General features: G+C 46.6%; 1 protein-coding gene across 8 annotated transcripts in view; it reads left to right on the top strand.

The window, feature by feature from the left end:
* The window catches only part of msi2a (musashi RNA-binding protein 2a), a 218,608-nt gene that overhangs the window by 11,943 nt on the left and 179,718 nt on the right, over positions 1-26,947 (top strand). For all 8 annotated transcript variants that reach the window (XM_053646207.1, XM_053646206.1, XM_053646213.1 and 5 more), the window contains exon 5: positions 6,418-6,459. In XM_053646207.1, coding sequence (XP_053502182.1) covers positions 6,418-6,459 — 42 coding nt within the window. The remainder of the gene's footprint in view (positions 1-6,417; positions 6,460-26,947) is intronic.

Here is a 26,947-nt window from a genome sequence, read left to right as displayed (position 1 = left end):
TGGGCAGAGCTGGTGGGAATTCGCCGTGACGAATTTGTGAGAAAGAAGGTGGCGGGGGAAAAATAGACCGAACAGCAGAGCAGTATCGATTTGAGAAAGCAGAGCGAACCGTTTTAAGGTTCTGCATCAGTATCCCGGGAGGTCGCGAGTTCAAATCCGTGCCACTTTCCCTTAAACGGCTCAGATCTGCGCCTGAATTCTATTGGATAAAATGGGGCGATCTAAACGGCTCCAGCGTCTGTTCTGAGGAGCAGATTGAAGGGTCGATTGGTCCGGTGTTGACGAACGACTGGATGGGTTCTTTCCCGCTGAGGTTCCTTTTGCTCTGTGCAGTGAAACTAGAAGAATAGCAGGGTTACATAAGGCCTCCTCGTCACACCTGCACACTCTCCTGCTCTGTTTCTTCTCTGCCGGTCTGTGCTAGACCAGACACACACACGCACACGCACACGCGCACACACACTCTCGCTGTGGAAAGCAGGTTTACCTCCGCAGAGGTGTACAGTTTCACAGTATATGAGTGTCAGAAAAGTGATGACTTACTTCCACCAGTTTGCTGCAGTCACCGAGCAGGGCTGTGTTTCCAGCACCGGGTCTTCTGGAAAGCTTCTCCCAGGTCTAAAATGTCCCCTAAAGCGAACCGCCTCAATCCGACGCAGGTGATGATGCGCACCAGCGATATCTGCTGGAATCGGCTAATCTGACCTTGCACTAAATTCCCGTTGCAGCCGGTTTCATCACTCCCTAGGAGCTGTGATGATAACGGGGATTCAGTGCTGCGCAGTATATCATTTATGAAGCGTTATTGTGATATCAGTGGCTCTTGTAATGGAGGCCACAGCGCTGCGGAGTCTGTTTTTGCTGTATGCAGATGAACCCGATTAACACATTCTATAAGCGTTTCCCTAATCAGTCAAAGCAATCATGGGTATCATGACACAATTTTATGAGGCGTCACGGATCATTCCCGATCGCTGACCAGCACCAGTGGTACTCGAGAACCTAATTGAATGTTAAATCATATTTTCCTATGGAATATTTCACTCTCCTGTATAAACCTGTGAGTTTATGGTTTGTGAGCGGTCCGGTAAACGTACGACTGAATTCATCGCCGTTCAAACGCGGGCTCGCGTATACCGCGGTGCTGTCGGACGCTCGACTCTGATTGGTCAGGAGGTGTCGATTTAATTTCCCTGTAACAGAAGCTCTGAGGCAAGTCACTCGTTCGGGATATGTTACTATAGTAACAGCTCGTTCGTGGGGACGCGACGCAAACCGATTTTAAAAAAGGTGTGTCGCGGTTAAGGCGAATGGAAGGAGTCTCCAGTGTTAGTGTTCCGTAATGGTCATTTCCGCGACAGGAAAGCCTTCAAAAGAACAATTCAAGTAGTTTTCCACATAAAAAAAAAACAAACAAAAAAACCCCCACATTTATTTATTTACGCGTATTTATTTCTAAATCGAGCGTTTTTAGCCACAACGATCATAAAACGCCTGTTCGCAAAATCCTGTACGGACTGTTTCTCGTCAACAACGTTTCATGCGTAACTATGGTAACGGTAACGGCCGTCCATCACACCGGCCTGTCTTTGATTTGACTATTTTCTTATAACGGCGCACCCACTAGTGGTTAATACCTCTCACGTATTGTTTACCCCAATGCTCCAAATAAGGTGCTTACATGTTTTCGGATCAGAGCCAGACAAAAATATGGACGGGAAAAGAAAAAAAAAAGCATTTTGCGATTAAATTGCGATTGTTGTACGCTTGGTAAAGTATTAAAACAAACCCCTATGAATGTCTGAGTCACAATTAAATAAACCATTTTCACCGTTTTCCCCGATTTAAAACTATTTCTTATTACTACAGCGAACTGTTTATCGACGCGAAGCGCCAACGGAAAACGTACGGATCCGCGATCGAGTTTATTCGCATGTCGCAAGATTGTGATGGTTTCCAAACGATGCAGGACGTCACAGGTCCGTGTTTAATCGTGAGCGTGATTTGTCCGTTGATGTTTTTTTTTTGTTTTGTTTTATCGCCAGGCGTAAAGCGGTCGTAATAAGCAGCGATGTAACATCGATACGACGTTTTTTTGTTTTTTTTTCTCCCCACCCATATCGAGCAGCTCTAACGGAATCCGCGGGGAGGTCTCGTTGCCGTACGACCGTAAAGCGTTTCAAGCGCGCCAGGTCGCCGTCCTGATCTCGTTGGAGTAATCACTACGCTGACGTCACGTACAGCTTCAGTTTAATTCGGTTTAGATTCGTTGTTGTTTTTAAAAACAACAGGAAATATTTTAATTAGCCGGACCGGTTAATCTTAGCACGCGTTATTACGATCGGACGTTCAAGTCGTGGCACTGAAGATTTTCACTGGGGGTAAGAAGAGGTCTTGAAGCATGTATATTGTGATACTGTATGGAACGTGACTCGTGGACTGGTGCGGGTGTTATTTGTCAGAAATCGATAGCGACTTAAGTCTGACCGTTTCAGTTTTGTTTAATTAAGACGAGCCGGTTATTGATCGACGCTGCTAAGAGGGTGCATTAACCGGCTCGTTTAGCCGAGCAGGGAAGATAATCTAGTGCTGGGTGATGTGGCCAAAATATTATGATCTCAAGTTACGGCATGAGAGGAGGTTTTTTTTTTTTTTTTTTTTTTTTTTAAATTTTATTTCCTGCAATACCTGTTTCTACATCGTGATATTTAGGTTTGCTTAGAAAGCGCAAGCAGAGCAGTTAAAACCCTTCATGGCCTCAATTATATAACCTCTACAAGGACGAATCATACAGATTATATAATAACAACGAGAAGGAGACGGAATAAAGCTAATGCGAGAAAAGTCGAACTTGCTAGTGTGAATATTTTTAACGTTGGCGGTGTTGTAAAAGTAAAAACGCGATACTGTTAGGAGAAAGGGGAACGGGGGAGCGGGGCGGGGGGGGGGGAGGGGAAGAAAAGCATTTTAGAAAAAGTTCAAAGTGAAAAGAAAGCGATGTTGCTTGGCAACCAGGGTACGTTCAATACAAAGGGTAAACGCGCTGGTCGTTACAGCTAACCGCTTAGCCAGCTAGCACACAGCTGTCGAGGCTTTTACAGACGACGCGAACGCAGGGTTACGGCGAAAACGAGGAAAATTGTCCGGAACATCGCATTTTCCGTCAGGTTTGTCGGTTAATTACTAGGAAGATAACTCTGACTGAAATGACACTGTAAATACACTTAGCATCACAGCTAAGGGAACTTCAGCGGCGTCCGCTATATCGATCAGCACTTCCTTACGCGCGGCCGTAAGCTGTGGACCACCGCGAGACCGGAGTGTTGAAGTGGATTTTTAATTATTTTAAAGATAACCGTGATTTTAAATGCGTGGTTTTTTTTTCTTCTTCATATTCTCCATTTGAACGCCGTTTTGAAATTTCTTTAAATTATGTTTTTATAACCCCAGAGCGAGAGAGATTCCTGGAAAAGAATACAGCGCGGAAAAATGACCATTCCAGCGTCCTAACGTTATATCGCTCGACCTCACGCTCCCCCCCCACCCCCCCGCTAATCAAAAGACCAAATGAAAGAAATTTCATTTATTTTGCTTCATTATCAAACATTAGTCCTGCAAATTAGCCGGCGGCATCGTGTGCGTTTTATTTATCATCTCTCCCTATTTACTGCTGAAGTGACGGAGCGGAGAGTCTTTGGTCACACCATTCGATATGAATGCGAGCTAATTCTCTCATCAGCCTTGCATTTACATAAATACCTCCACTGAAAGGACACAGATTGTTGGCATTTTCCTCCTCGCTGAGGTGCACAGAGGAGCCATTCACTCCGAAAGGGCACGACCCGAAATAGGAAGCGCGCTCTGATTGGCTCGTGCGGTGCGTATCTTTTTAAAGGCATCGTGCGCATGTAGTATACTACTGATGAATGGAGTCAGGACTTGGACAGATGGTGTGTGTGTGTGTGTGTGTGTGTGTGTGTGTTGTTTCTCTTTAGTTATGTGTGTTTAAATTGGCAGTGCTGATTGCCATGTTAATCTCACACAGTATTTTTCATCCGGCGACGAATCGGTGGCCTCATTACTCAGTTTTATTTGCGTGGCGCGGACATCGTCGCAAAGCAGCTTTATAGAAACGTATACATTCAGGATATAGATTTTTAAATGTATGAGTTTATCGCGAAGGAGCAAAACAAGGTGAGAGTGGCGAGGAAGAAGTCGATATGCGGATGAAACCTCGAGAGGAACCGGACTTAGAAGGGAACTCGTCTGCGGGGAGGGGGTGGGGGGGGGTGGGGGGTGTATTTCACAGAGACGCCTCATGAAAAGAGTCAACCTGCTTTGCAATTCAAAGCGTGGCGGTGAGCGTGTGCTCGGATTGGGCCGCTCTCTCGCAGTAATTGAGGTTGAATCGCTCGCGCCTGGGGCCAATCGCTAAAACGAATCATTACATGGAATTGAGGAAGGTTACTGTAGCCAGGTGTTATGGAATTTATCTCCTAAATTGACCTGATTTACAGAGATAACAATCATAACTCTGTCAAATGGAATTACGGCGGCCGGACGGACGGACGGGGGGGACGGGGGGGACGGGTGTTGGAGGGGTTCTGTATGGGACGTGGCCGTTTATCCTCCAGATAAATTCCTCGAGTCTGCGTTCTTCTGCTCCGCTAGACAGCAGGGTAATGGAGTCGCGCCCCACGTGACACTAGAGCCGTTTTTAATATCTTTTAATGCCGTGTTTACGCGGACGTCGTTAGGATGTCCGGAAATGCGCGACGTCGCGATTAATGCACTAAACACGCTCGAGGTGAAGGGCTCAAAAAAAAAAAAAAAAAAAAGGCTCATCGCAGAGACGCGCGAACGTATTAAACGCTCGCGTCTTGATCGATGAAGCTTTTATGAAGGCTCGACCGTGTGATCTTTCAAGATATAAAGATCACGATGCACTTTTCTGAGGATCTTGCTAACGTCCCGGCTCAATCATTTTATAACTACACGGCGTACTGATATGCACCGCGGCAAGTTAGCGATTATATGTGAAGCTCTTGTTTTTCCGTGTCAAGTTCTCTTCTCCAGAAAGTCTCATTGTCCCATATTGTGTCACGTGATGATGTCTTGAGATTTCACACGATGATATTTGGCTTACCAGTGGCGCAAACTTCTATCACGCTCTGTGATCTTAACGTGAGCAGACGCGATGTGGTGGTTTTCCGATGCTCCGCGGCACACCGTTTTCTATAAACGTGGACAAAAGGACGTCCCTGAACAGTCGTAGCTCCATCTTTCGGTCCTAACGCGTGATCGTTAAACCTTCACGTTCTTTACGTCTGTTTAATAAACCGTGTCATCGCCGATGTGTAGTTTTCTCCATGGAGATGTTTGTTTATGGTTTGAGGAAGGAGTCTCCAGCGTGAGCGCTTTGTGACAGTTTTCAGTCACGCGAACGTCGAGTAATTAAGGACGATATCAGGGCAATACCCGATACCAGTTTCAGTATCGATGCGCCCCTAGTATCAATCATGGCGTTATTTTCATGCGTTAAATGCGATTATGTCGCAGACCTCGTCCGTGAAGGACACGCTTTCATCCAAATTGCTTCAGTGTTTTCATATAGCGCGCACGACGAGCGTTCGCCTCCGTAAACGATTCCAATCTGATCTCGCCCCGTCCCTCCCTCCGGGCGAGCGTTCGGCTCTATAGCACGAGATGCACCTCAACGTAAAGTGTTTGCCTTGCTGAACACGGCCAAGTAATTTTCTGCAAGAGAACAATTTCGATCTGTTTACGTTTTTTTTTTCTTTCTTTTTTTTTTCTCCCCCCGCCCCCCCCTTCTTCTTTCTTTCTTTCTTTCTTTCTTTTCCTCGTCTGCTCGGATGAGATCGGCTGAAAGTTTTTAAAGAGCCGCGTATTAAAGCCGAGCGTGACATTGGTGCATGAAATAGTTTCTCATTCGTTCCAAATGCGAGATTGATAAAGCTCCCGGCGGGAGCGCTTGACGGGGAGAAAAACACAAATTAACAAGACGATGAACCCCGGGAAGGGGAAAAAAAAAAAAAAAACGAAGAAGAATCTGTTGTCATCTGTAATTTTTGGGCTTCTTGAATTGACACAAATACTTTTGATCATGATGTGCGAACACTTTAGACTACTGATGGTTTCGCCTGGTCGTGCTTCTTCGCGCATAGCGTCTCTCTCTTACCGTATACGCCGTGCGTGAATGTACGCCCGTTATACGGAAAATAATCACGATCGGATGGTGCGCGTGACCTGATGATGTCACTTTGGACATATTGCTTGCCACTACTGTGTAGATTTTTGTCCATCCAGCTCATATGGTTCATCTCGTGAGTGTACTAATCAGATAAGCGGCTGTGTTTTTGACATCCTGTTAATTCTACATTCTTATTTCCTTCTCAGATTGACCCTAAAGTGGCCTTCCCTCGCCGCGCTCAGCCTAAGGTAAGACCCGCTTCATCCGTCCGCTGCCGCTGACTCTGTTTCCCAGCAGTCCTGATTCTTTCCATCCTTGCTGTTTTTCATGCCACGACGTGTCGCGGTTGTGTTCGGTGCGTGGTCCGGTCCGTCTGGAAGACGACGGGAATGTCGAGAGCTCCAAGACGCTCTCGGATGGACCGGTAACCCCCGGACCGCTCGGGTTCTCACGCTCGCACCGCTACCGTACCGTATCGTTCGATTCGGATTCGAACCCCAGGTTTACGTTGATGCGCCCGTTCTCATTTAAAGCGTTATGGTTTCCATAGTGACGGCGTACACTGGGATTTGTATGTCTTTTCGTATGAGGAAGCTAGTATTTTATAGAAGGGGTCTCCAGTGGCAGGACTGTTTTGCGGTAAGGCGTTTCACGCTTCGCGGTTTCTCATAACGTAAGCCGCTTTTTTCTTTCCTCTTTTTTTTTTTTTTTTTTAAAACTTCCTGAGAGGGGTAAAAGAAAAAAAGAAAAAGAGGCCGGTGAGGGAACGTGTGATCATCGGTGTGATACCGTAAGCACTGTTCACCGTTACACCGTTCAGGATTGTAACTGTAGCGTGCGTTGCTGCGGTTTGTTTCCTCCATGCGACCGTTTTCACGGAGGTCGTCGTTAAATTATTCCTCCGCTTCACGTCCACCACCGCGTGTTGCTATCAGAGTGTTTACGCCGTTTTTCTTTCCTCTTCATCCCCAAACAAGCTAAAATCGATAATGGATCCCCCCACCCCTCCCCCCCGTCTTTCCTCGTGGTGTTTCCGAGAGGTATTGTTGCTGAGCGGTTTGAGTTTCGGATGGGGAATCGGTAGTGAAAGCTTTCAAAGCCAAAGCACATGGTGTCTTAAGGGTATCGGCATATGGTTGGGAAACAGAGTGTTTCTGTGCAAGCTTTTTTTTTTCTTCCCCCCTCCTCCCCCCCACCCGCCCCGTTCTAATACTTCCCCGGTTTAACCTTTTCTTTTCCATATCACAGCTTGGAAAAAAAGAATCCGTGGGGGGGGAGAGAGAGAAAAAATAAATAAAATAAATAAAAGACCGTTTGCCCCCGGATCGTCGGATTTCTGTCAAAAGGATGCAAATGCGTTTTGTTCTCACAGGCGCTGCTTGTTGTTGTTTAGACCTTTCAGAAGAATATGATCGCGGTCTGTAAGCGGTGCGGCCAGGGTATGGAAACTGGATCGGATTGGCAGGTTTCGAGACGGTGTCGGTTGTGTCGACCGTGTGTCGCTGTTTAAGAGCTAAGACAACGGATTTAAGATAATTCATCCGAACATCCAGCTTTGACTGCTTGAGAAAGGGCACGGCGAAGGGCAAGCTGATTAGCGGAGGAAAGAAAGAAGGTTTTATTTGTTTTTGTATTAAGCACTGAATGTGAATTTCAAAAGGATCTCGGAGCAATGGGATTAAGGCAGATAGATTAGCATTGCACAGCCCTTTTTGTTCCTCCATGTCAAATTGATTTAAGGCCTCTATAAGCAGTCTGGCTCGGTTTTGAAGCGTCTCACTGTTTTGCATTTGTCATCGTTTTCGTTTTTTTTCTGTCTCTCTCTCTCTCTCTCCGGTTCTCTCTGTCCTTCCGCTCTGCCTCCCTGTGGTTGAGGTATCGGTTTCAGCTCTTTCACCGAGCAGGCAGGTGTTTCAAAGGGCCGCGCTGTGGGATGAATAGGTCAACCTCGGTGTGTGTGTGTGTGTGTGTGTGTGTGTGTGTGTGTGTGTGTGTGTGTGTGAGCGTGCGAGTCAAATAACTCAAATAACCACTCTTTACACCGGCGGTGAGCCGAAAAGCATCTCAGAACGCACCAGAACTAAAGTTTAGAACCGCTGCCTTTAAATGGGTGTGAAAGCGCAATCCTCGCCCCAAAATTCACCCTGCTTAGGCAGCCTCCTCTGGAATAGAGCGCAGGGAGATCTTTAAACAGATATTTCGAAGTCTCTGTAATAAAGATATTGTTTGTGCGGAATGGCGTGAAGTATTCCGACTTGAGGTTTAGACATAAATATTCAGTAGAGAGGGTGACCGCGCGGGGTCTCGTATTCATGCAGGCTGTGGCTTTGATGTACACGCGCGCTCATGACCGTCTGATCCTTCGTAACGTACGTCCGCGACGTTCAGAGAACGCGGAGGGATGGACGCTCAGAACAAGCGGAGGTGCGTGACCCGGTCCGAGCTCCGCCGGCGAGCCCGTCTCGTCATCGCAAATCCACGCTCGGACGAGTTCACGCCGTCTTTTGCTCGGGTAAATCCACCGAGACGGCGAGACGTGCAGCCTAATGAGAGGGAAGCGCTGGAAGCTCGTGAGCCACTGAGGAAAATCAAAAGCAAGGCGGCCGTCACCTTTTCCTCCCCTCCGTGTTAGAAACGGCCTCGTTCCGCTTTATTTTGGAGAAAAGCGGAGCGACAAAAAGCCCAGGGTTGGCGTGCCAGCTAATATCACCTGAGATCAGCAAGTGTTCGTTGCCGCCGCTGTTGTTGTTGTTGTTGTTGTTGTTATTGTTGTTGTTTTGCAGTCGTTTTTGCGGCTTGACGGAACCCGACGTGTCCTGACACGATTTTAATTGGCGCCGGGGCCGTGGCCATTTGCGCTGAGAGGAGCTCGTTATGGAAATGAAGCCTCGCCGCTATGTGCTTCAGAACCAAGCGACCGCTGCACTAACCCTTTCCTTGTTGTGACAGGTCTACCTTGTTATGATGGACCGGATGAACGCGACTTTCATGACAGCGGCGATGCCTATTTATTTATTTATTTATTTATTTATTTATTTATTTATTTTATTGGCGAACACAGACGGTGCAATGGGCTGGGAGTGGATTTGAGCTAAAAACCTGAACTTTAATGGCCCGTGCTAGCAAGGCGAGAGTGGACAAAGGTCTAGCCAAGAGAACTTGTGGTGTACTTCCTGGTTTATCGTGGGGTTAAAGATCTACCTGCTAGTAAGGCGGACTGAATGAATGAAGGTCTAGCCAAAAGAGCACCATGCTAGCAAAGCGGAGAAAACTTTTCTAGAGCTCTTCTTGTTCAGTTCCTGGATTGTTTTTTTTGCACGCACAAGGCTTCACACGAGTGTCTTGGTGAGTGCGCTCTTCAGTCTGAGCTTCCTCATGGGAATGGGTTGTGTTGGTAACGTCGTCGTCATCATAAGAGCCAACCTTCTGGGATTCCCGTGGCGCTCTAGTCGAGGGTAAATGTGTTGCCTAGCGAGAAAGCTCCAGTCCAAGAAGTCCAAAGGTAATGCCTGTAACACACACACATACACACACTTCCAAACTACTTTCATTTCTTTGCCAAAGTGGGGAGGCCCAGGAGTGTTGCTGCTCGACTCTTGTTCTAACTCAGAGCTCTAACACCAATTAAGGCACCAGAAATGAGCTTTTGCTTCTCTCATCACTTCTGTTCATCTCTCTCTCTCTCTCACACACACACACACGCACAGTGGTGCTTTTGGTCAGCCTTGCTAATCAAGGTGAATTGAACACGACTCCTGTTGCTGCCCCGTTTTGCACATCTTTAGGCCATTTAAATGTAACTGCAGCCCGGGCTTTCGGATTCTATTCATTTTAACCGACTGCACGAACCGCGGAGAAAATGAAAGCTGCCAGGCAGCTCTCCGGCACCCCGAACACTCCTGTCAAACGCTTGCGAGAGTTTCAATCATCCGCCAGGATTATATTTCCTAGCTGCTTCGGAAGAGCTCGCCTTGACTCCGACACATCTTTTTGATTCCTCCCCTTTTCTGTCTTCGCTGAACAACCCGAGGTGTAAACAGAACTCTCCAGCCGTGAGCGTGTATGGCGCTGGCGTGTTAGTTAAGAAAAGAAAGTCTGCTTTGAAAAGAACCTGCAGCAGATGGGAAGTCCATTGACTGACTCGACCCCCCCCCCCCATCCCCCCAGCCCCCAAAAACACAAAACAAGAAACAAACAGAGCTAACCCGGATCGTATTGGGTGTGCGAGTGTGTGTGAGTGTGTGTGTGTGTGTGAGTGAGGATAGTCGATCAATCAGCGTCGAGTTGATGGGATTGCTTTATCGTCACCCCACTCTCACCCTCGGGGCCCTGGAAAAAGGACCGCACACATGTCGCAGGCACAAACAAGGCCGTGTGCACAGAGGAGGATGGGAGAGGCTATTATTCTTGGGTGGTAATAGATGGATCAAAGTGTCTGGAGATGGAATAACCTCCTTACCCTTTTGTTTCTGATTTGAAATGGGCCTGTGGAGGGAGGGGGGAAAAAAAACAAAACAAAACTAAGTGGCCAAGCAGATATAGGATCTCATAAATCTCGCTCAAACACAGGCGTGGCGGAGTGGATTGGAAGAGCGACGGCGAGTGTCTGTGATCTGCGTGTAGGCCGGAGTGCACTCGGAGGGAGTGTGCTGGTGTAGAGATGCTGTTTTTCTTCTTGATGATGTTGTTGTTATTGACCTAAAGAAGCTCGCCAGCTTGTAGAACGCCTTCGGAAAGGTTCTGCGGCAGCGTCTGGCTGCCTGTTTGGGTGCCTTTCTACACGCTTACTGCAGATGTTTATTCATGTGGTGTGTGTGTGTGTGTGTGTGTGTGTGTGTGTGTGTGTGTGTGCTTCATGTTTCTTTTCCCTTTGTCTTCCTGGCTGTCGGCTAATTAGATTGTGGTGGGTGGGGGTTCCGGGCCCTGTAGTTATCGCCAGCAACTGCCTGCCTCTCTGTGAACGCATACGTATGTGTGTGTGTGTGTGTGTGTGTGTGTGTGTGTGTGTGTGTGAGTGAGAGTGCGTGCAGCGAGGGCACCAGGTCGCTCCAGCTGGCCTGTCCGAGATCTCCTCATTGAGTGACAGTAATGAGGAGTTCGAGGCAATGAGGACGAGCGGGTACGAGTTCATACCTCCTCCAGATCCCCAGCAGAGCCTTCTACACGAAGAACAGCCTGTAGATTAGCTCCTTCGCTAGCTCTGCACGTGTACCACATGACGCTCGGGTGGGTGACCTTGTATTTTCTGGATTGTAAGACATTTTTTTCGGCGTCCTGCATTTGCTGCGACTTGCACAGCACAAATTATTAGTCTATAATAATAATAATAATAATAATAATAATAATAATAATAATAATAATATGTCTGGGTGTTGGTGTAGTGACGGGAGACGCTGTACTCCAGGACTTACGGAAGGCCGTTAGTCTGATACAGGAAGGAAGTAGTCTTATGATAACGGCGTTGAGGTGGTGCAGTGAGGAGCTGCAGGGTCTGGGGTTTGTCTGGGTGGAGTTTCAGATGTTCTCCCCGTGTCTGTGTGGGGGTTCCTCTGGGTTCTCCAGTTTCCAGAACGTACCGAGGGTGGATTGGATAAAAGTTACTCGGATAAATTGCTCGTAGGTATGAAAGAGTGTGTGTATGTGACGCACCGGTGTCTCATCCGGGGTGTGATCCTGCATCACGCTCAGTGTTCCCGGTGTACACGCCCTGTCCACCATGACCCTGCGCAGGATATCCACCTATCCAGCCGTCTGTCTGCCTGTCCTATCTATTCATCTTTCTTTCATCTCTTTATCTATCTATATATCTGTCTAGCTGTCTATCTATCTGTCTGTCCATCTGTCTATCTGTCCATCTTTCTTTCATATGTTTATCTATCTATATATCTATCTAGCCGTCTATCTGTCCAACTGTCTATCTGTCCATCTTTTTCATCTCATTATCTATCTATATATCTGTGTCTGTCCAACTATCTGCTCCTCTGTCTGTCCATCTGTCTATCTATCCGTCATTCTTTCATCTGTTTATCTGTCTGTCTGTCCATCTGTCTATCTATCCGTCATTCTTTCATATGTTTATCTATCTATCTATCTGTATGTGTATATATATATATATATATATATATATATATATATATATATATATATATATATATATATATATATATATAATATATCTATATCTGTCTGTCAGTCTGTCCATCTGTCTATCTATCCATCTTTCTTTCACATGTTTATCTATCTGTCTGTCTGTCCAACTATCTCCTCCTCTGTCTGTCTAACTGTATCTAGCCATCTTTCTTTCATCTGTTTATCTATCTATATATCTATCTGTCTGTCCAACTGTCTATCTGTCCATCTTTCTTTCATATGTTTATCTATCCAACCATCTGCTCCTCTGTCTGTCTGTCCATCTGTCTATCTATCCGTCTTTCTTTCTATTTATCTATCTATCTGTCTGTCAGTCTATTCAACTATGCTCCTGTCTGTCTGTCCATCTGTCTATCTATCCGTCTTTCTTTCTATTTATCTATCTATCTGTCTGTCAGTCTATTCAACTATGCTCCTGTCTGTCTGTCCATCTGTCTATCTATCCGTCTTTCTTTCTATTTATCTATCTATCTGTCTGTCAGTCTGTCCAACTATCTGCTCCTGTCTGTCTGCCCAACTGTCTATCTATCCATCTTTTTCATCTGTCTATCTATCCAGCGGTCTGGTTGTCTGTCTTCGTCTGCCAAGCTATCCGTCTGTCCCTCTCCCTCTCCGCCCAACTATCTTTCTGTCTATTAACTATTTATTTATCTGTCCATCTTTATGCCCCCCCCCCCCCCCCCAGTATGACCACGTGCTTCTTTTAACATATATCACAGTCCTTGACGTGCGTACACATCGATTTATTTGTTTGAAATCCAGTCCTTTTTGATGCCTTTTCAGATTTCTGTAAAAGCGGCATGTGTGTAATTAAGCGTATGTGTAAGCTGTGTGTGTGTGTGTGAGCCGTCGTGAGTGGATGTGGGCCGTTTTGCTGCAGAACCGTTCCTCCCTGCGCGCTCTGCAGGGCTTGTGTTCGACACACTCGAGTGTGCAGACTTCACCGTTTGCTGCCTAGCAGGCCTATTAGAGCACCTTCAGAAAGGCACGCAATTATCTCTGCCTGCTAGTGTTCTCCACGAGTCAGCCTTTAGCTCCCGCTACATTCAGCCTCGTTTAGCCGCTTAGTCATAGCGTTTAAAGCGATTTATCATAAACCGAGGCAGGATGTTTTAGGTGCTTTAGAGTAATTAGCCATAAACTCGTGTTCTTTTGTTTGCCTGCGTTTGAACCGCATGAGCAGCGCAGCGGCGCGCGAACAGAGCTCGTTTATTCTTAGCTCTTTGTTTTAGTCTTTTTAAACGATAGAACTACTAATACAACATGTAGCAGAGCTTTATTCTGCGTGTGTGGGTGTGTGTGTGTGTGTGTGTGTGTGTGCATATGACAGTACATGGTTATCACCATCAGTTTTGACACCTAAGCAACGCCTTTCCGTTCCGCTCTTTGGCAAATTATCGGAGATGCTTTGTTTCCTCATAAAACACCGTGAGAATGAGACGGAGAAAATCCACACACACACGCACACACACACACACACACACACACACACACTTCCTGGTTGTATGATAAGCAGGCGACCGAGTTCAGCGTGTGTACGGATGATGATGATGATGATGCACTCTGCTGTGAGACGAACCTTTTTATTTCCTTCATTCATCTTCAGTAGCCTGCGCGGGGTCGTGCTGGATCTGGGAACGCCGGAGACGAGGCAGGAACGCACCCTTTTCTGGATTCTGGTCCATCACAGAGCAACACACACACACACACACACGCACGCACACGTGATATTGTATGTTTTATGTATCTTGCTTCCGTAATTACAACCACTGAACACATCAGCGGCAGTCACATGACATGGAAAAAGCAGCAAATCAAGTGCGTGTGCGAGAGGCGGGGTTGGGGGTTTGAAAGAAACAAAAAAAAACCCAACAATTTATATGCTTAGAAGCTCCAAAAAGATGGGGATGTCCTTTAGAAGTGTTGCTGGCAGTGAGGAGGGAGATAAAGAATGAGGTGTGTGTGTGTGTGTGTGTGTGGGGGGGGGGGGGGTTTGCAGTTGGCTGTGCTGTAGCTCCCTGTCTCCGTGTCCTTCAGAGCTTCTGCAGCACTTCTGTGCTTATCTGCTTGGGTGGTTGCAGGGATTCTCTCTCTCTTTCTCTCTCCATCTCTCTCTCACCCTCTCTCTCTCTCTCACTCTCTCTCTCTCTCTCTCTCTCTCTCTCTCTCTCCCTTGCTCTCCATCTCCCTCACCCTCTCTCTCTCTCCCTCTCCATCTTTCTCTCTCTCTCTCTCTCTCTCTCTCTCTCCCTTGCTCTCCCTCTCTCCATCTCCCTCACCCTCTCTCTCTCTCCCTCTCCATCTTTCTCCCTCTCTCTCTCTCTCTCTCTCTCTGCACATTGGACTTACTTCCTTGAGCTTTTTAAAAATTCCAAGCTCTTCCTCCTCCTCCACTGTGATCTTGCTAGGGGGCAGGCCTTTTGTCTAGCGTGTGTGTGAGTGTGTGTGTGTGTGTGTGTGTGTGTCACACCAGGCCAGCGTCAGTGCACTGTGCTATTTTCGAGCCTGGCGGAGATGTATTTTGGTTCTGTCTGAACGTGACTCATGACGAACAGTTCCCCTCTGTGGACGCCCACCGCTAAGATGCCTGCCGTGTGTGTGTCTCTCTCTCTCTCTCTCTCTCTCTCTCTCTCTCATACACATACACACACTCCCCCTTTTTCATTTTTTGCCACAGCCTGATAAATCTGATGCTAAATTTAGATGAGTTTTTTTCTACTTTGCTGTCAGAGAGAGAGAGAGAGAGAGAGAGAGAGAGATTACTGATCCTCCCTCTCCCCTCGAACTGAATTTAAAGGGATAATTAGGCATTTTTACGACTTATTAGGAGGACTAACGGTTCTTTGTGTGTGATTTCAAGGCCGTGTCATAAGTATTTAGCTGGGATTGGTGTACTGAATGGAATGCTAGCAGGCTCTTCTCAAAGGCTTTTTAGATAAAGTACCACGTCCTAAATAGCTCCTGTGAGTTCCGCTGCTCGGCTCGACTCGGAAGTCAGAACATGAAAGACGACGTCCTTTTTTGACCTTGAGCCTCCGTGTTTGTCTTCCGTTAGCAACAAGCTATAGCAAGTGGTATGAGTGATCTTTAATGTTGACGTTCTCACAGCGCGTATGGCCGGCGTTCTGGATTTAACCAAATAACGCGTCTGTCTGTTTATTCATCTAACGCAAACACGACGGTAATCTTATTTAAGAGATGGGAAATGGTATTTCATGTACTGCCGATGATGTGAGCAGCCATGTTGATTTAGAGGTCATGAGCTGGAAGATTCTTGACTCTCCGAGTGGGAATGTCAAGTCGTGGGTGCCTTTCTTTTTTTTTTATTTTCATATATCAGACAGTAGTGCATTTTTCCTCCATGTCCAATTTACCTCCGCTCAGTACTCTCGTCAAATCGGACGACTTTTATTGCCAGCGTACCAAAAGTGCCAAAAATAGACGACGCACGGGCGGAGTCAGACAAAGTGTAAGCTGTGTGTGATTGGCCGAATTGGCGGAATTGTCAAGAAGCCGTCTTTTTAAGTAAGAAACCCTCCCTTTTAGGGGGAACAAACCGAGTGTGCTAAGCTAAGAGATTCCAGTGCTAGTTCTGCGTGAAGAGCGTGGATCGTGTCTGATATATACGTTTAGATTAAATGAACTGAATGGCCTAAATGTCAAAGCGTCACTGATTATTTATTTATTTATTCATTTATTTATTTATTTATTTAAATTAAAATGTAATTGTTAGCATTTAAAAAAGGAAGGAAAAAAAGGAAACTGTGTGTGTGCGTGCGTGCGTGTGTGTGTGTGTGTGTGTGTGAGGTGTGTGTTAAATAGCTGCCCTCTATCTGCCCTGGTCCTCTTTAGCAGAGTGTTATGAGAGGATTGGATAGTTGCTGGGTCAGTGAGTGTCGTATTCGAGAGCTAAGTGTCTCTCTAAGTGTATTAGCTTTTCTGACGCTTTTACCTTGAAGCGTTTGGAGGTCGAGCGGGATATTCTGTCTAACGTGGCTGCTGCGCTCAAGAGTGACTCAAGGTCTTTGGCAGTGTGTTGCCAAATATTTCATTTGGAGAAGGAACCCCCCGCTCCAGCTCGTTTTCTTTATAAATCATCCTCTGTTGGTTATTAACATAGCTGTTGCAGTTTAAAAAAAATAAAATAAATAATAATTTTAAACATTAATTTTTATTTGAAATGGAATCTGCGTATGCCCTGCGATGGACTGGCACCCTGTCCAGGGTGTACCCCGCCTTGTGCCCGACGCTCCCTGGGAGAGGCTCCAGGTTTCCCCGTGACCCTGAAGGAAGGATAAGCGGTATAGAAGATGGAGGGAGGGATGGATGGAATCTGCGTAGTTAATTCCAGACAGGATTCTCCCTCGTGTGCGGTGTGAGCCTGTCCTAGTTAGTCTCCGAGAAAGACTATCACAGCGTGTGTGTGTGTGTGTGTGAGAGAGAGTATATGTGTGAATTAGGATCCAGTCTGGCCCACTTTGCTGCTTAAAAAACCGGCCCCGTGAGTGGAATTGCTGTAGAAACGTTCTGCCCGTGGTTTTAGCCCACCGCTCGCTTTTAATAACGGCAGGCGTTGGCGACGGCGCCTTGATTGCGCTCGGAGTGAAAATCCCAGTACGCCCACACGCTTCCATCGATAGTGGAAGTGGCTTTGGTACCGCCAGTGTTTTAGAGGCAATTACATCACAATCAATACCGAGGGGAAGAACAGTGTGGGGTTGGGAGGTAAGAGGGGGAAAAAAAAAAAGAAAGAAAGCAAGCGGATTGCAATAACGGAACGCATCCAGACAGGAAGATTTCTCATTTTCAGGCAGATTTTGATATTTGAGTGTTGATTAGCTGGAGGAAGCCTGGGACATCCGGTCCCAGTCCCGACGCTTTATCAGCCTCCTGTCTTAACACTCGCAGAAGGAAAAAAAAAAAAACGTACTACACATCGACCTCCCAGCTGAACGCACTCTCGAGTATGTCTCGCGTGTTCTACCGTTTTTAAGTCTCGTTTAATATTCGTTCTCGATCCTGATTGGTCAGAAGGTGTTGATCGCAGTGTGAAATGGTGTAGGTGATAACGGAAACGAACCCATTTCCTGGGTGTTCCGCAGCATGTAACTGCAAAAGGATCCAAAAAAAAAAAAAATAGACATGTTCTTTAATAAAAAACTAAAAATAATGTCGGTCTTTGTGGTTATAAGAGGAATAAAACACTCCGGGCCTTGCGATGGACTAAAGAGGAATGAATGAGAACCCCCTTGGGGAGTGATGCTAAAGGAAAATGATCCACTTCAGGGTGATAACGGTAACTCGGCTTCCCCTCGAGCCGCATCACACCATCCTGTTGTTGATCGTTTTCCAATAACAGCGCGTCCCTGAGTGTTTTATTCCTTACTTAAGGCACACAAATGGATGTTAAAGATTACTGCCGTGCCTTTCCGTGTTGCATTAACATGCGGGGAATGAAAAGACGCCTCTACGGTACATTTTTATCTCTCACTTTATCTTCATGCTATCGTCTGTACTTTCGCCCGGTGGGTCCTTCGGCTCTCTGTCTGCTTTCGCGTGGAGAACACACGCCCACGTCTACCGTAAGGACGTGTCTGAGCTGTGGCGTGACCCAGATAGGTACCGGTTATGTCCTTTCTTTGACCTAAACATGGCTGCTGCTGCTGTTGTTGTGGGTTTGGTTTCTGAGCTGTATTGCCCACAGCGTTCGCTCCATCCATAGCCGAGTGATTCATCCCTACGGTCAGGCCGCCATGGTTTTCATTGTTTTTTTTTGTTTTGTTTTTAGGAGAACAAAAAAAACCCAGAGAGCCGAGACCGAGGAAGCGATTGCACGCGATCGGCCTACTCCGTCTACCCCTCTCTCTCTCCCTCTAGGAAGAGGCACAGTTTGAGCAAGTAATTGGTTAGCCATTAAGATTAATAGCACAATTAGCTTCTAGCTACGGTCAATCTTTAAGGTGAGTGTAAGGAAGTGAGCCAAGGCTCTCAGGAAGGAAGCGGTCGCGGGCTAAGTCTTCGATTGAAGTTTATTTACCGCGAGCTGAGAATTCCGAGAATACTGTCGATTTATTTATTTATTTATTTATTTATTTTCCACCCTGAGTAGCCTTTACTTGTAACTGGAGACTACATCTTCAAGGTTCGCTTTCTTTTTACTTTATTTTATCTGTCGAACTTTTGTCCGGCCTTTAAAGCGTGAGGTTTTACTGCTCAAGTTGAATTGCCGGGCTTGATTGAAGTTATTAACCCGACTGTTTAATCGGAGTCGTTCGTTGGCTGCCTCTCTGTACGGAATCCTAAGGACAGGAGACGTCATGTCGTGTAGCGAGAGATCCGATTCAAGACTAGAAGTTTCCAAGAAGGAAAACTGGCACATTTTTAAACATTGGAGGAAGTCTCTTTGTTAATCCGAGATCGCTTGCTTTACTCATCGTGTGTGTGTGTGTGTGTGTGTGTGTGTGTGTGTTGAAACGGATGAAGGCTACAGAATAACAAATCTGAGCCTGGCCTTCATTCATTATGTGGGGTGCTTTTTAACTTTTGCCTTTTCCCAGTTCAGCAGCTGCTGCCATCCTTGCGGTGTGTAATGTTTTGTCGGAGATCGTGGCGGAGATTAGGCCTGCCTGTGTCGTCACAGCTCGTGATGGACGTTTTGCAGCAGAGCCAATGAGCCGAGGCACGGGCAGCGGCCGGACACGAAACCAGAGAACGCAACGAGAAAATGGGATTGTGTATCGAGCCGGATATTGAGCCCTGAGAATGCGACCGGCGCCCCTGCATCTCCAGCTGCTCTTTCTCTGGAAGCATAAATGTGTTTTTTTTTTTTTTTTTTTTTTTTTTTTTTTTTGTGTGTGTGTGCAACATCACCGTAGAGCAAGATGAGCAAGGCCTATCTACTCCCGATTCTGGCTGTGCTTCCTTAAAACCGTTTCCTGCTAATTAATTCCAGCCTAACCTGCATGCAGACATTTCAGTTCCTGGCTTTGAACAGTTTGAATAATGCATGCGTTCCCCCCCCCACCCCACCCCCACACCCCCCCTCCTCTTCCCTTGTACGTTTCACCGAGCTGTTCTGAATATGAGAGAGCGCGTGAGAGAACGATTGAGAAAGCGAGCCTTGTCCGTCTTCGAGCTTTTTCCCCTCAGCTGGAGCTCCAAAGTGAGCAGGCTCTGCGACACTGTAATCAGCTCTTAGGGAACTGGGCAAGAAGTGCCACGTGGGCCGAGAAGAGCAGGCAGCGGACTCGGTGAGCCACGCCAGAGACCGTAGAGGAACCGGGTTTAATGACGGAAACTGGCAGGTACCGTCTGTGAAGTTGGACAGGCTGAAGAACAGTCGGAGAACAGATCTACCTCTGTCTGGGCCTCCTGGAACATTAAGGGAAGATGGATACGTGAGGGTACTCGCCTCCTAAATTGGCATACGTTTTCCAGTGCCAAGCTTTTAGATGACCGGTGTTCAAAGAGAAGGATGAACCTGGGTTCATCACATTTTAGGCCTCAAACTGGATATCAAACTCGCATCAATAAAGTGATGTGTGTTTATTATACAGGAAACACGGTGTTCATACAAATCCAGTTAGTTCCGGAAAACATTCCCATCCTACGAGATCTTCCGAGCTTGAATATGACGTGAACCTCGTATAATCGCTAATCATATCATCGACGGAGTTTCCGCAATTTTATAAACGGATTACGCCGGATCGTTTTTTTTTTTTATTTTTTTTTTTTCCCCCCCTCTCCCTCCATGTTTCATTTCATCTTAATGACTTGAAAGAAAGCAATCCAAAACGACGCCGTAATTTAAGACGAATAGGACTACGCATTCAATTAGGACAAAAGTAATGGCGCTGTATAAAAAGAGGAGTGTGTATGATTTTGTGTGTGTGTGTGTGTGTGTGTGTTAGCTGAAGCAGTGCAGTGGCTGAGCTGCGTTACTACAAGGTTGAAGGCAGGCCACGCTTGGGAGGCTCACTCCTTTTATGGAGATTTGTGGGCATCGCTGAAAGCCACGATCGTGCTTTATAATTTATGGCCGATTTTTGAAAATCGTTCAATGGATTCAGGGTTTATAAATCCAGCTGGAATGTTTAGTCTGGGTTAGCCAGTGGAAACATTTACACACGACTTTTACTAAATGTTTGATAAATGAGGCCCATTGAGCGGGTCCAGAGGAGGGGCGCCGACTCGAGACGGGGAGAGAGAGAGAGAGAGAGAGAGACGGAAACGAGGAATAAGCGAAGCGCAGTGACTCTTAACTGTCTCGCCAGAGCAGGATGCGATAAGGACCTGGAAGCAATTGGAACGACGAAACACGAGAGAGGAAAAAGAAGGCCAATTATTTGTTTATCGGACCGTTCTCGCCGCGAGATGAGGCCACGGGGGCTGCAACTTTTGACGGGGCTGGAATAAGTCGGACTTGAACGGCGCAGAAGGGACTCGGAGACCGTCGGATGTCTGATCGGCCGATGCCGAAATGCGGCGCGAGTGATCCCGCCTCCGGCTCCTTCCTCCGCCAGTCTTGCGGGAGCCGTGTAACGGCGTGCTCCGCCCACTGTCTCTTCCTCTACCTCGCTGTCGCGTTCTCTCCTCTGAGGCTGCAGAAGGGCAGAGCCCCTCTGATTAATGACTCCATTTCTCTCATTGTTTTTATTCTGATGGAGAAGGAGGAAGAGAGGGAGGGGAAAACCCAGTGCACACATGCTGATAAATGCGTAAAAAGACACAGCGAACTGACCTTTAGCAATCCTTTGTTATTCGTTCACGTTTTCCGAGCAAGAGCAGCTTGACCTATGATCGCGATTATTGTTTACAGCGCCCGTTACGGCTCATTCAACATCTTTCCTTAGTCCGAATGAACAATTTCACCTTTTCTTTCTTTCTTTCTTTATTTCTTTAAATGACCTCCTTGAAATATTCCACCGTAAGGGAAGGATGAGCAGCACTATTGGATAAGACAATAAGACTAAATTGACTATGCTATTTCAGCCCCTGGTGTGGAAAACTGTAATTTGGGAGGCTTTTTTTAGCCGCTTTAATTTGCCTTTCCTTTTTTTTTTTCTTTCCCCACGCCTCCTTTTTTTTTTTTTTTTTTTTTTTTTTTTTTTCCTTGTGGGTGGAAGTGTGTGTGCGCATGCAGGAAACTCTCGGGTGTGTGCGTGTTGTGCACTTGAATTGTATCGGAGACAAATGCTAAATAGAGGATAATAGAGGATTACGAGTTGCTTAAGAGACCCAATACACACACACACACACACACACGCTGTCCTCTTCCTGGCCGGGTTATATAGCAGATGAGCTGGATGGAGACAGTTTGTTCGTTCAGATTGAAGTTGCTGGGGCTGAAAATGGGATCCTGTGTCGACATGTCTGAATACGTGACGTTTATGAACCTTGATCACACTGGCTATTAAAAGACTATTACTGATTTAATGAAGGGGAGAGCGGAAATGTGGGTAAGGGGGCGTTCTAATTAGGCTACTTGTCGAGGGTCACTGAAAAGCTAGTCACACACACATTGCACATACACACACACACACACACACACACACACACACACACACACACGCACGCACACTTGGATTTATATTTGCATTTTCCCTTGGGCTAGGAAAGTAGCCCTTTCCAGTTGAACAAAGCTAAAGTGGTAACGTTTTTTTTTTTTTTTTTAAAGGCTTAAAAAACAAACCTCCGTGGTTTTCTTTAAACGCCCGAGCTGCGCTCCTGAGACGTGTTTGATTAAGGCTCGTGTTAATGTTCGTGTTAATGTTCATGCCGATGTTTAAGACCGTTTTTTTTGGTCGTACGTTAAAAGGGGCAGAACGTGTGAATGGAAAGGACGCGAACGCATGTAGTTTTCAGAACTGTATAGAGTTGAAAATGTCAAAGTTCGACCATGTGAAGGGTTTTCCCAGGCGTCCGTGCGAGGTGCGTGTTAGCCGTAGCATTTACGATTTACTACACTCTCAGATTTTTCAGGTAAAACGAGCAGTCAGACCGAATAGACATAAAAATGATCTGATTCACCGAAGGGGAAAGGACGCCGGATGTATTTGCCTCTGCTTGCTGTTTTTTGTTTTGTTTTGTTTAGCTATTTTTTTTTTTCTTTTCCTCTTCACTTTGATTTTATTTAGGTGAATTTGAACCAACTCATGAACCTCTGACTTGTGAGCCAATAGAAAACGAGTGGGCGGAAAACTGAAAACTGTCTGTGCTCGTTCATATTAAAGTGTAGGATTGTTATACAAGTCGTGCTCACACCGGACTGTTCCCTCACTGTTGCTTGACGTGCCGTGTTTGCATTTTTCCACAGGTGCTTTTAGTTTTAAAACGGGCTGTGTAGATAGAGCTCCCAGCTGGGACTGCAACAGTTTGCGTCATTCGTCATGACTTGCGCAAATAAACATGAGGCGCTCGTGACGTCCGTACAGCTGCTCAGCTCGCGCGGGTGAGCAGGACATACCGAGGAAATAAAAAGAAATAGTGTGCATGTTGAACAATAATGAACCTTACTGTTACGGTTTAATAACCGTGTATAATAAGTAATAAAAATATGAAAAGCGCGAAAGTCAGTCGCGAAAGCGTTTTTTAACCCTGTGATGTAATTGGTCACATGATTAGAGCACGCCTGTATGTCCAGAGAGTTCTCTGTGTAAGGCGGTGCAGGACGGTCTGAGCTCCTAGCTAACACGGCAGAGATTAATTGCTCGACGAAGGCAATGAATTAATGTTGATCTATGGTTCATCATGGTGCGCGCACACACACACACACTCACACACACACACACACACACTGGCCTCCCGGCTGGTTTAAACACTAGTCTTTTTAATGCCAGTGCCAGGGAGGAAATTCGGCGTCACAATTAAGACGAAGGGGCCTGCGTGATAACGAATGTTCTCTCAAAACACATCTCTCGCTTTATTTTTCGACAGCCCACGATCACACACACACGTGCACACGTGAGGTATAGCGACGGGATAGATTCATTAAAGACGAGAAGGCTCCTTATTGAACCGCTGTCATTTCTTCTGGTCTGTTATTTATGTAGTACGATATTAAACGCTTGTGAATCAATGCGCTTTCTTCCTCTCTCCTGTCTTATTTATTTACCCCCCCCCCGAATAGTGTTGTCCATTAATCAGATGGAAATAAATATAGAAAGGAGGAAAACCAACACAGGAAATCTCACACGCTGAAAGACGTGGAGAGGGCGGGATCGTCGTGGGAGTGTGTATACGATTACGTAGCGTTGTGTGTTGTCATGACGAGTGTATAGGACCTGAAATGACCAGTGCTAAATATTGTTTTATGACGAATAATGAAGCAATCGGCGAGCGCAGAAGAATTGTTCGAGGTTCCATTCTGCCTTTTTTTTTTCCCCTCCCCTTTTCACACATCTTACGCGTAATCCTCTGGGAAGCGGCCGCGTTTTGCCCGTCTCGTGGTTGCTTCCCGTTTTAAAAACTCCGCTGCTAGCGGTTTTTTTGCTCACAGTGGAGCTCTTCAAAAGTTTTCAGACGAGCACAGCCTGACCCCGAGCGCTTTTTTTTAAAATTATTATTATCATTATTATTTTTTTACACCCCGACCAATCGTGTAGCAAGTTGCCAGGCGAAGGAAAAACAAACATGGAGGGCACGAGGCGTGACTAAGGGGGGAACGTTGATCAGTGTGGAGTCCCACTTTTTCCACTCAGTTTGTCCATTTGTTCATTCCCACCCATCAGCCAGCGAGGGTGAAGGCTGACGCATGCGTCCTACGAGGCACGTGAATCCAGCCGCCTCAGTGTAACATGCTCAGAGGAAAGGGTCGGAGACGTCCACGAGCGTTTAGGGTCGCTGTGATGGACAGGGGAGAGAGAATACTACACCCCTTCCTCCCGGACAGGGCGGCCGGTTTTCCGTCCACGGAATCGTCGGGATTCGAGCGAGCGACGACGAGGGAAATGCTTTCTGCTTGTGAGCCCGTGACGTCCCACCGTAGCTGTGACCTGCATACAGCAGCGCGAATCCTCTCGATTTTCTACCTCCAAATCTGCATTGCGTACACGTCCCGTAGTTAGTGAGGTGATACTAGTGAGGACTGGTAGCAGTGATATTATAGTTTACGGTGTGCGTGTTGCCTGAGGCGTTCAGCACAAAAAGGAAAGAGGAAGGGAAAAAAAAAAGGCGCTCCGAATAGCACAAAAGGCGCTCCAAATATCGGCACAAAAGGCGCTCCAAATAGCACTTAAAAGTGCGGGAAAAGGAAAAGTGTGACGGCGAGCGTGACAACACTCTCGCGTGATAAATAGCACGTTGTTTGAAGTTAGCAAGTAAAGTCAGGATTTCTGTCTGAAAACACTTAAAGCACATGATCGCGTGGCCGTAACGCGACCTCTCCTTCATAGAACGGTCCTCTGCGCCTGCTCCGACACGCCTGATCTCTGGATTTACAGAAAAATAGAAAAGGGAAAACAAACAGCGCGACGGGAAATTGAACAAAGCCCGGGCGCTGTTGGATGAGCTGCTTGCTTGTCTGCTTTTACGTGTAGACGAGAAGCTGATGGAGCTCTGCGACAGTACAGAGGCTCGGCTGATAAAACCGCTTGAAATCCTCCAATCGTTTTGGAGAGATTGGGGAATTTCCAAGTTGCGCAGGCTCCATGTCGGTGAAGTAACGTGATCCAGTACGTGCGTTTATTTTCATGGGAACAGTGGGATTGTGGGATATTTTGTTAGGGATCCCTCGAGGGTCTAGAGAGAACAGCGAGCTGGACGGAAGGTTGTAGTAATAAGTTGAGCAAAACGCCTCAAGAACGAACGGTTACGTAATACGGATTAGTTGCACCACGGCGACGACTTCGTTCTGATTGGTCAGAAGATCCTGATTGGCTTTCTCTAGGAGCAGTAGTTTCCGCTGTAAGACTAGTAATAAACGGATCAACGCTTATTAACGAACAAAGGAACGAATCATCGACGTGGTGAAGTTTTCTGTACGGTGACGTTTATGGAAGGAGTCTCCAGTGTCGGTGATCACCAGACACGGGGGACGTCTTATGCGTTGAGGTTACAAAATAAAATAACGTTTGTTTGTTTGTTTCCATTCCTGTAACGGCTCACGCGTGCCGCGCTTTATTCCTCACGTAGCGTTGTTTATTATCCGAGTCTGTTTGTCGCATTAAAAGAATCCGTGCTCTTGAGTGCTTTGGAGACTCGGACACGCATTTACATATTCGTCTCTCAGACACTTTTCTCCAGAGTGCCTTATAAAAGCGAGCTCTCGCGCACGTTATCTGTCTGTTTATCCGCCGCATAAGCGCAGCGTCGGTGGAAACCGAAGGCTCTGTTTTTGTTTGAGCGAGGCCGTCGTGCTCGTCAGGTGCGCGCGGAGGAGCCGTCAGCGTTTGTCGGCGTCCGTGTCTAACGTTCAGGAGAGACACGGGCCGACCGTGGCGGCTCTCTAAGTAAGACGGGACGCAGGCGGGAAATCCGACACGTCCTCTTCCGTCGGAAAAACCTGATCTCTGGTTTCGAACCTCGTTCGGACCCGGCCCGCACGTCCGCCGTGGTTGAGGACGGACATGCAGACGGTGGGAGAGAAAGTCTGTGTGTTTATAGAAGAAGCTATAAAAGTGAACGATGGCCTGCTCTCACGTCATCACCAGCCTAAACAAACACTCGTGATGTAAGAGTTTCTAAAACAAACATTTACCTGCAATAAAATAAAGGAGGGTGAGTAGGAGTGCTTTGCGCTTTTTTTTTTCTTTTCTTCCCCCCGCTGTGGAAAAGAAGCACTGAATTAATTTCTGAGTCACCCCTTATAACAACCCCCTTTGTTCATCTCTCTCTCTCTTTTTTTTTATTTTTTTTATATATTTTTTTTTAAACAATTTATTTTTGATTACCAGCATTATTTTGGCTCGCAGATGGAAGCCAAAATCAGCCGTTATCTCGTACCTCCCACTGTGTGATTGAGCTTTCAATCTTTGCACTTCTTGTTTCTTTTGTCTCTCCGCCTCACTTTATTCCTTTCTTTTGCTCTCTGACTTTGAGCTGTGTGTGTGTGTGTGTGTGTGTGTGTGTGTGTGTGTGTGTGTGTGAGAGTGTGAGAGAGAGCGAGAGAGAGAGACGCTGTCACACACTCCGTCTCTCTGGCTGTCTCTGCAACGCTGTCAGTCCAATCAGCCACTGCCTCTGTCCCCCGCTCCTTTTCTTTCCTCTGTCCATCTTTCCTTCTTTCTCTTTCAGTCATTCCATCTGTCTCTCTCCCTCTCTCTCTCTCTCTCTCTCTCTCACACTCACAGTTGCGTAGGCTCTTGATTACACCCCCCGCACTCAGCAGGCTCTTCTGTCTCCTGGCAGCATCCGGGGTTTCTGTCTTTCAACGCACAAAATGAAGATCCTTTAAAACGACCTTGATCTCTAAGGGTTTTTTTTTTTTTTTTTTTTTTTACATATTTATTAGTTAATCCAGATACAATTAATCAAGAGTATCGTGGGTGGTATGATTAAGTGATCGATGCTTGGAGAAAGGTTGCGTTTCAGTGCCCTGTCCAGGTCGTACGTTGGTTAAGTTATGAGGTGGTGTGTGTGTGTGTGTGT

The sequence above is a fragment of the Ictalurus furcatus genome, chromosome 16 (assembly GCF_023375685.1).
Source record: "Ictalurus furcatus strain D&B chromosome 16, Billie_1.0, whole genome shotgun sequence".
Lineage (NCBI taxonomy): Eukaryota > Metazoa > Chordata > Actinopteri > Siluriformes > Ictaluridae > Ictalurus > Ictalurus furcatus.
The sequence above is the reverse complement of the archived record's forward strand: the minus strand, read 5'-3'. Positions and strand labels throughout refer to the sequence as shown.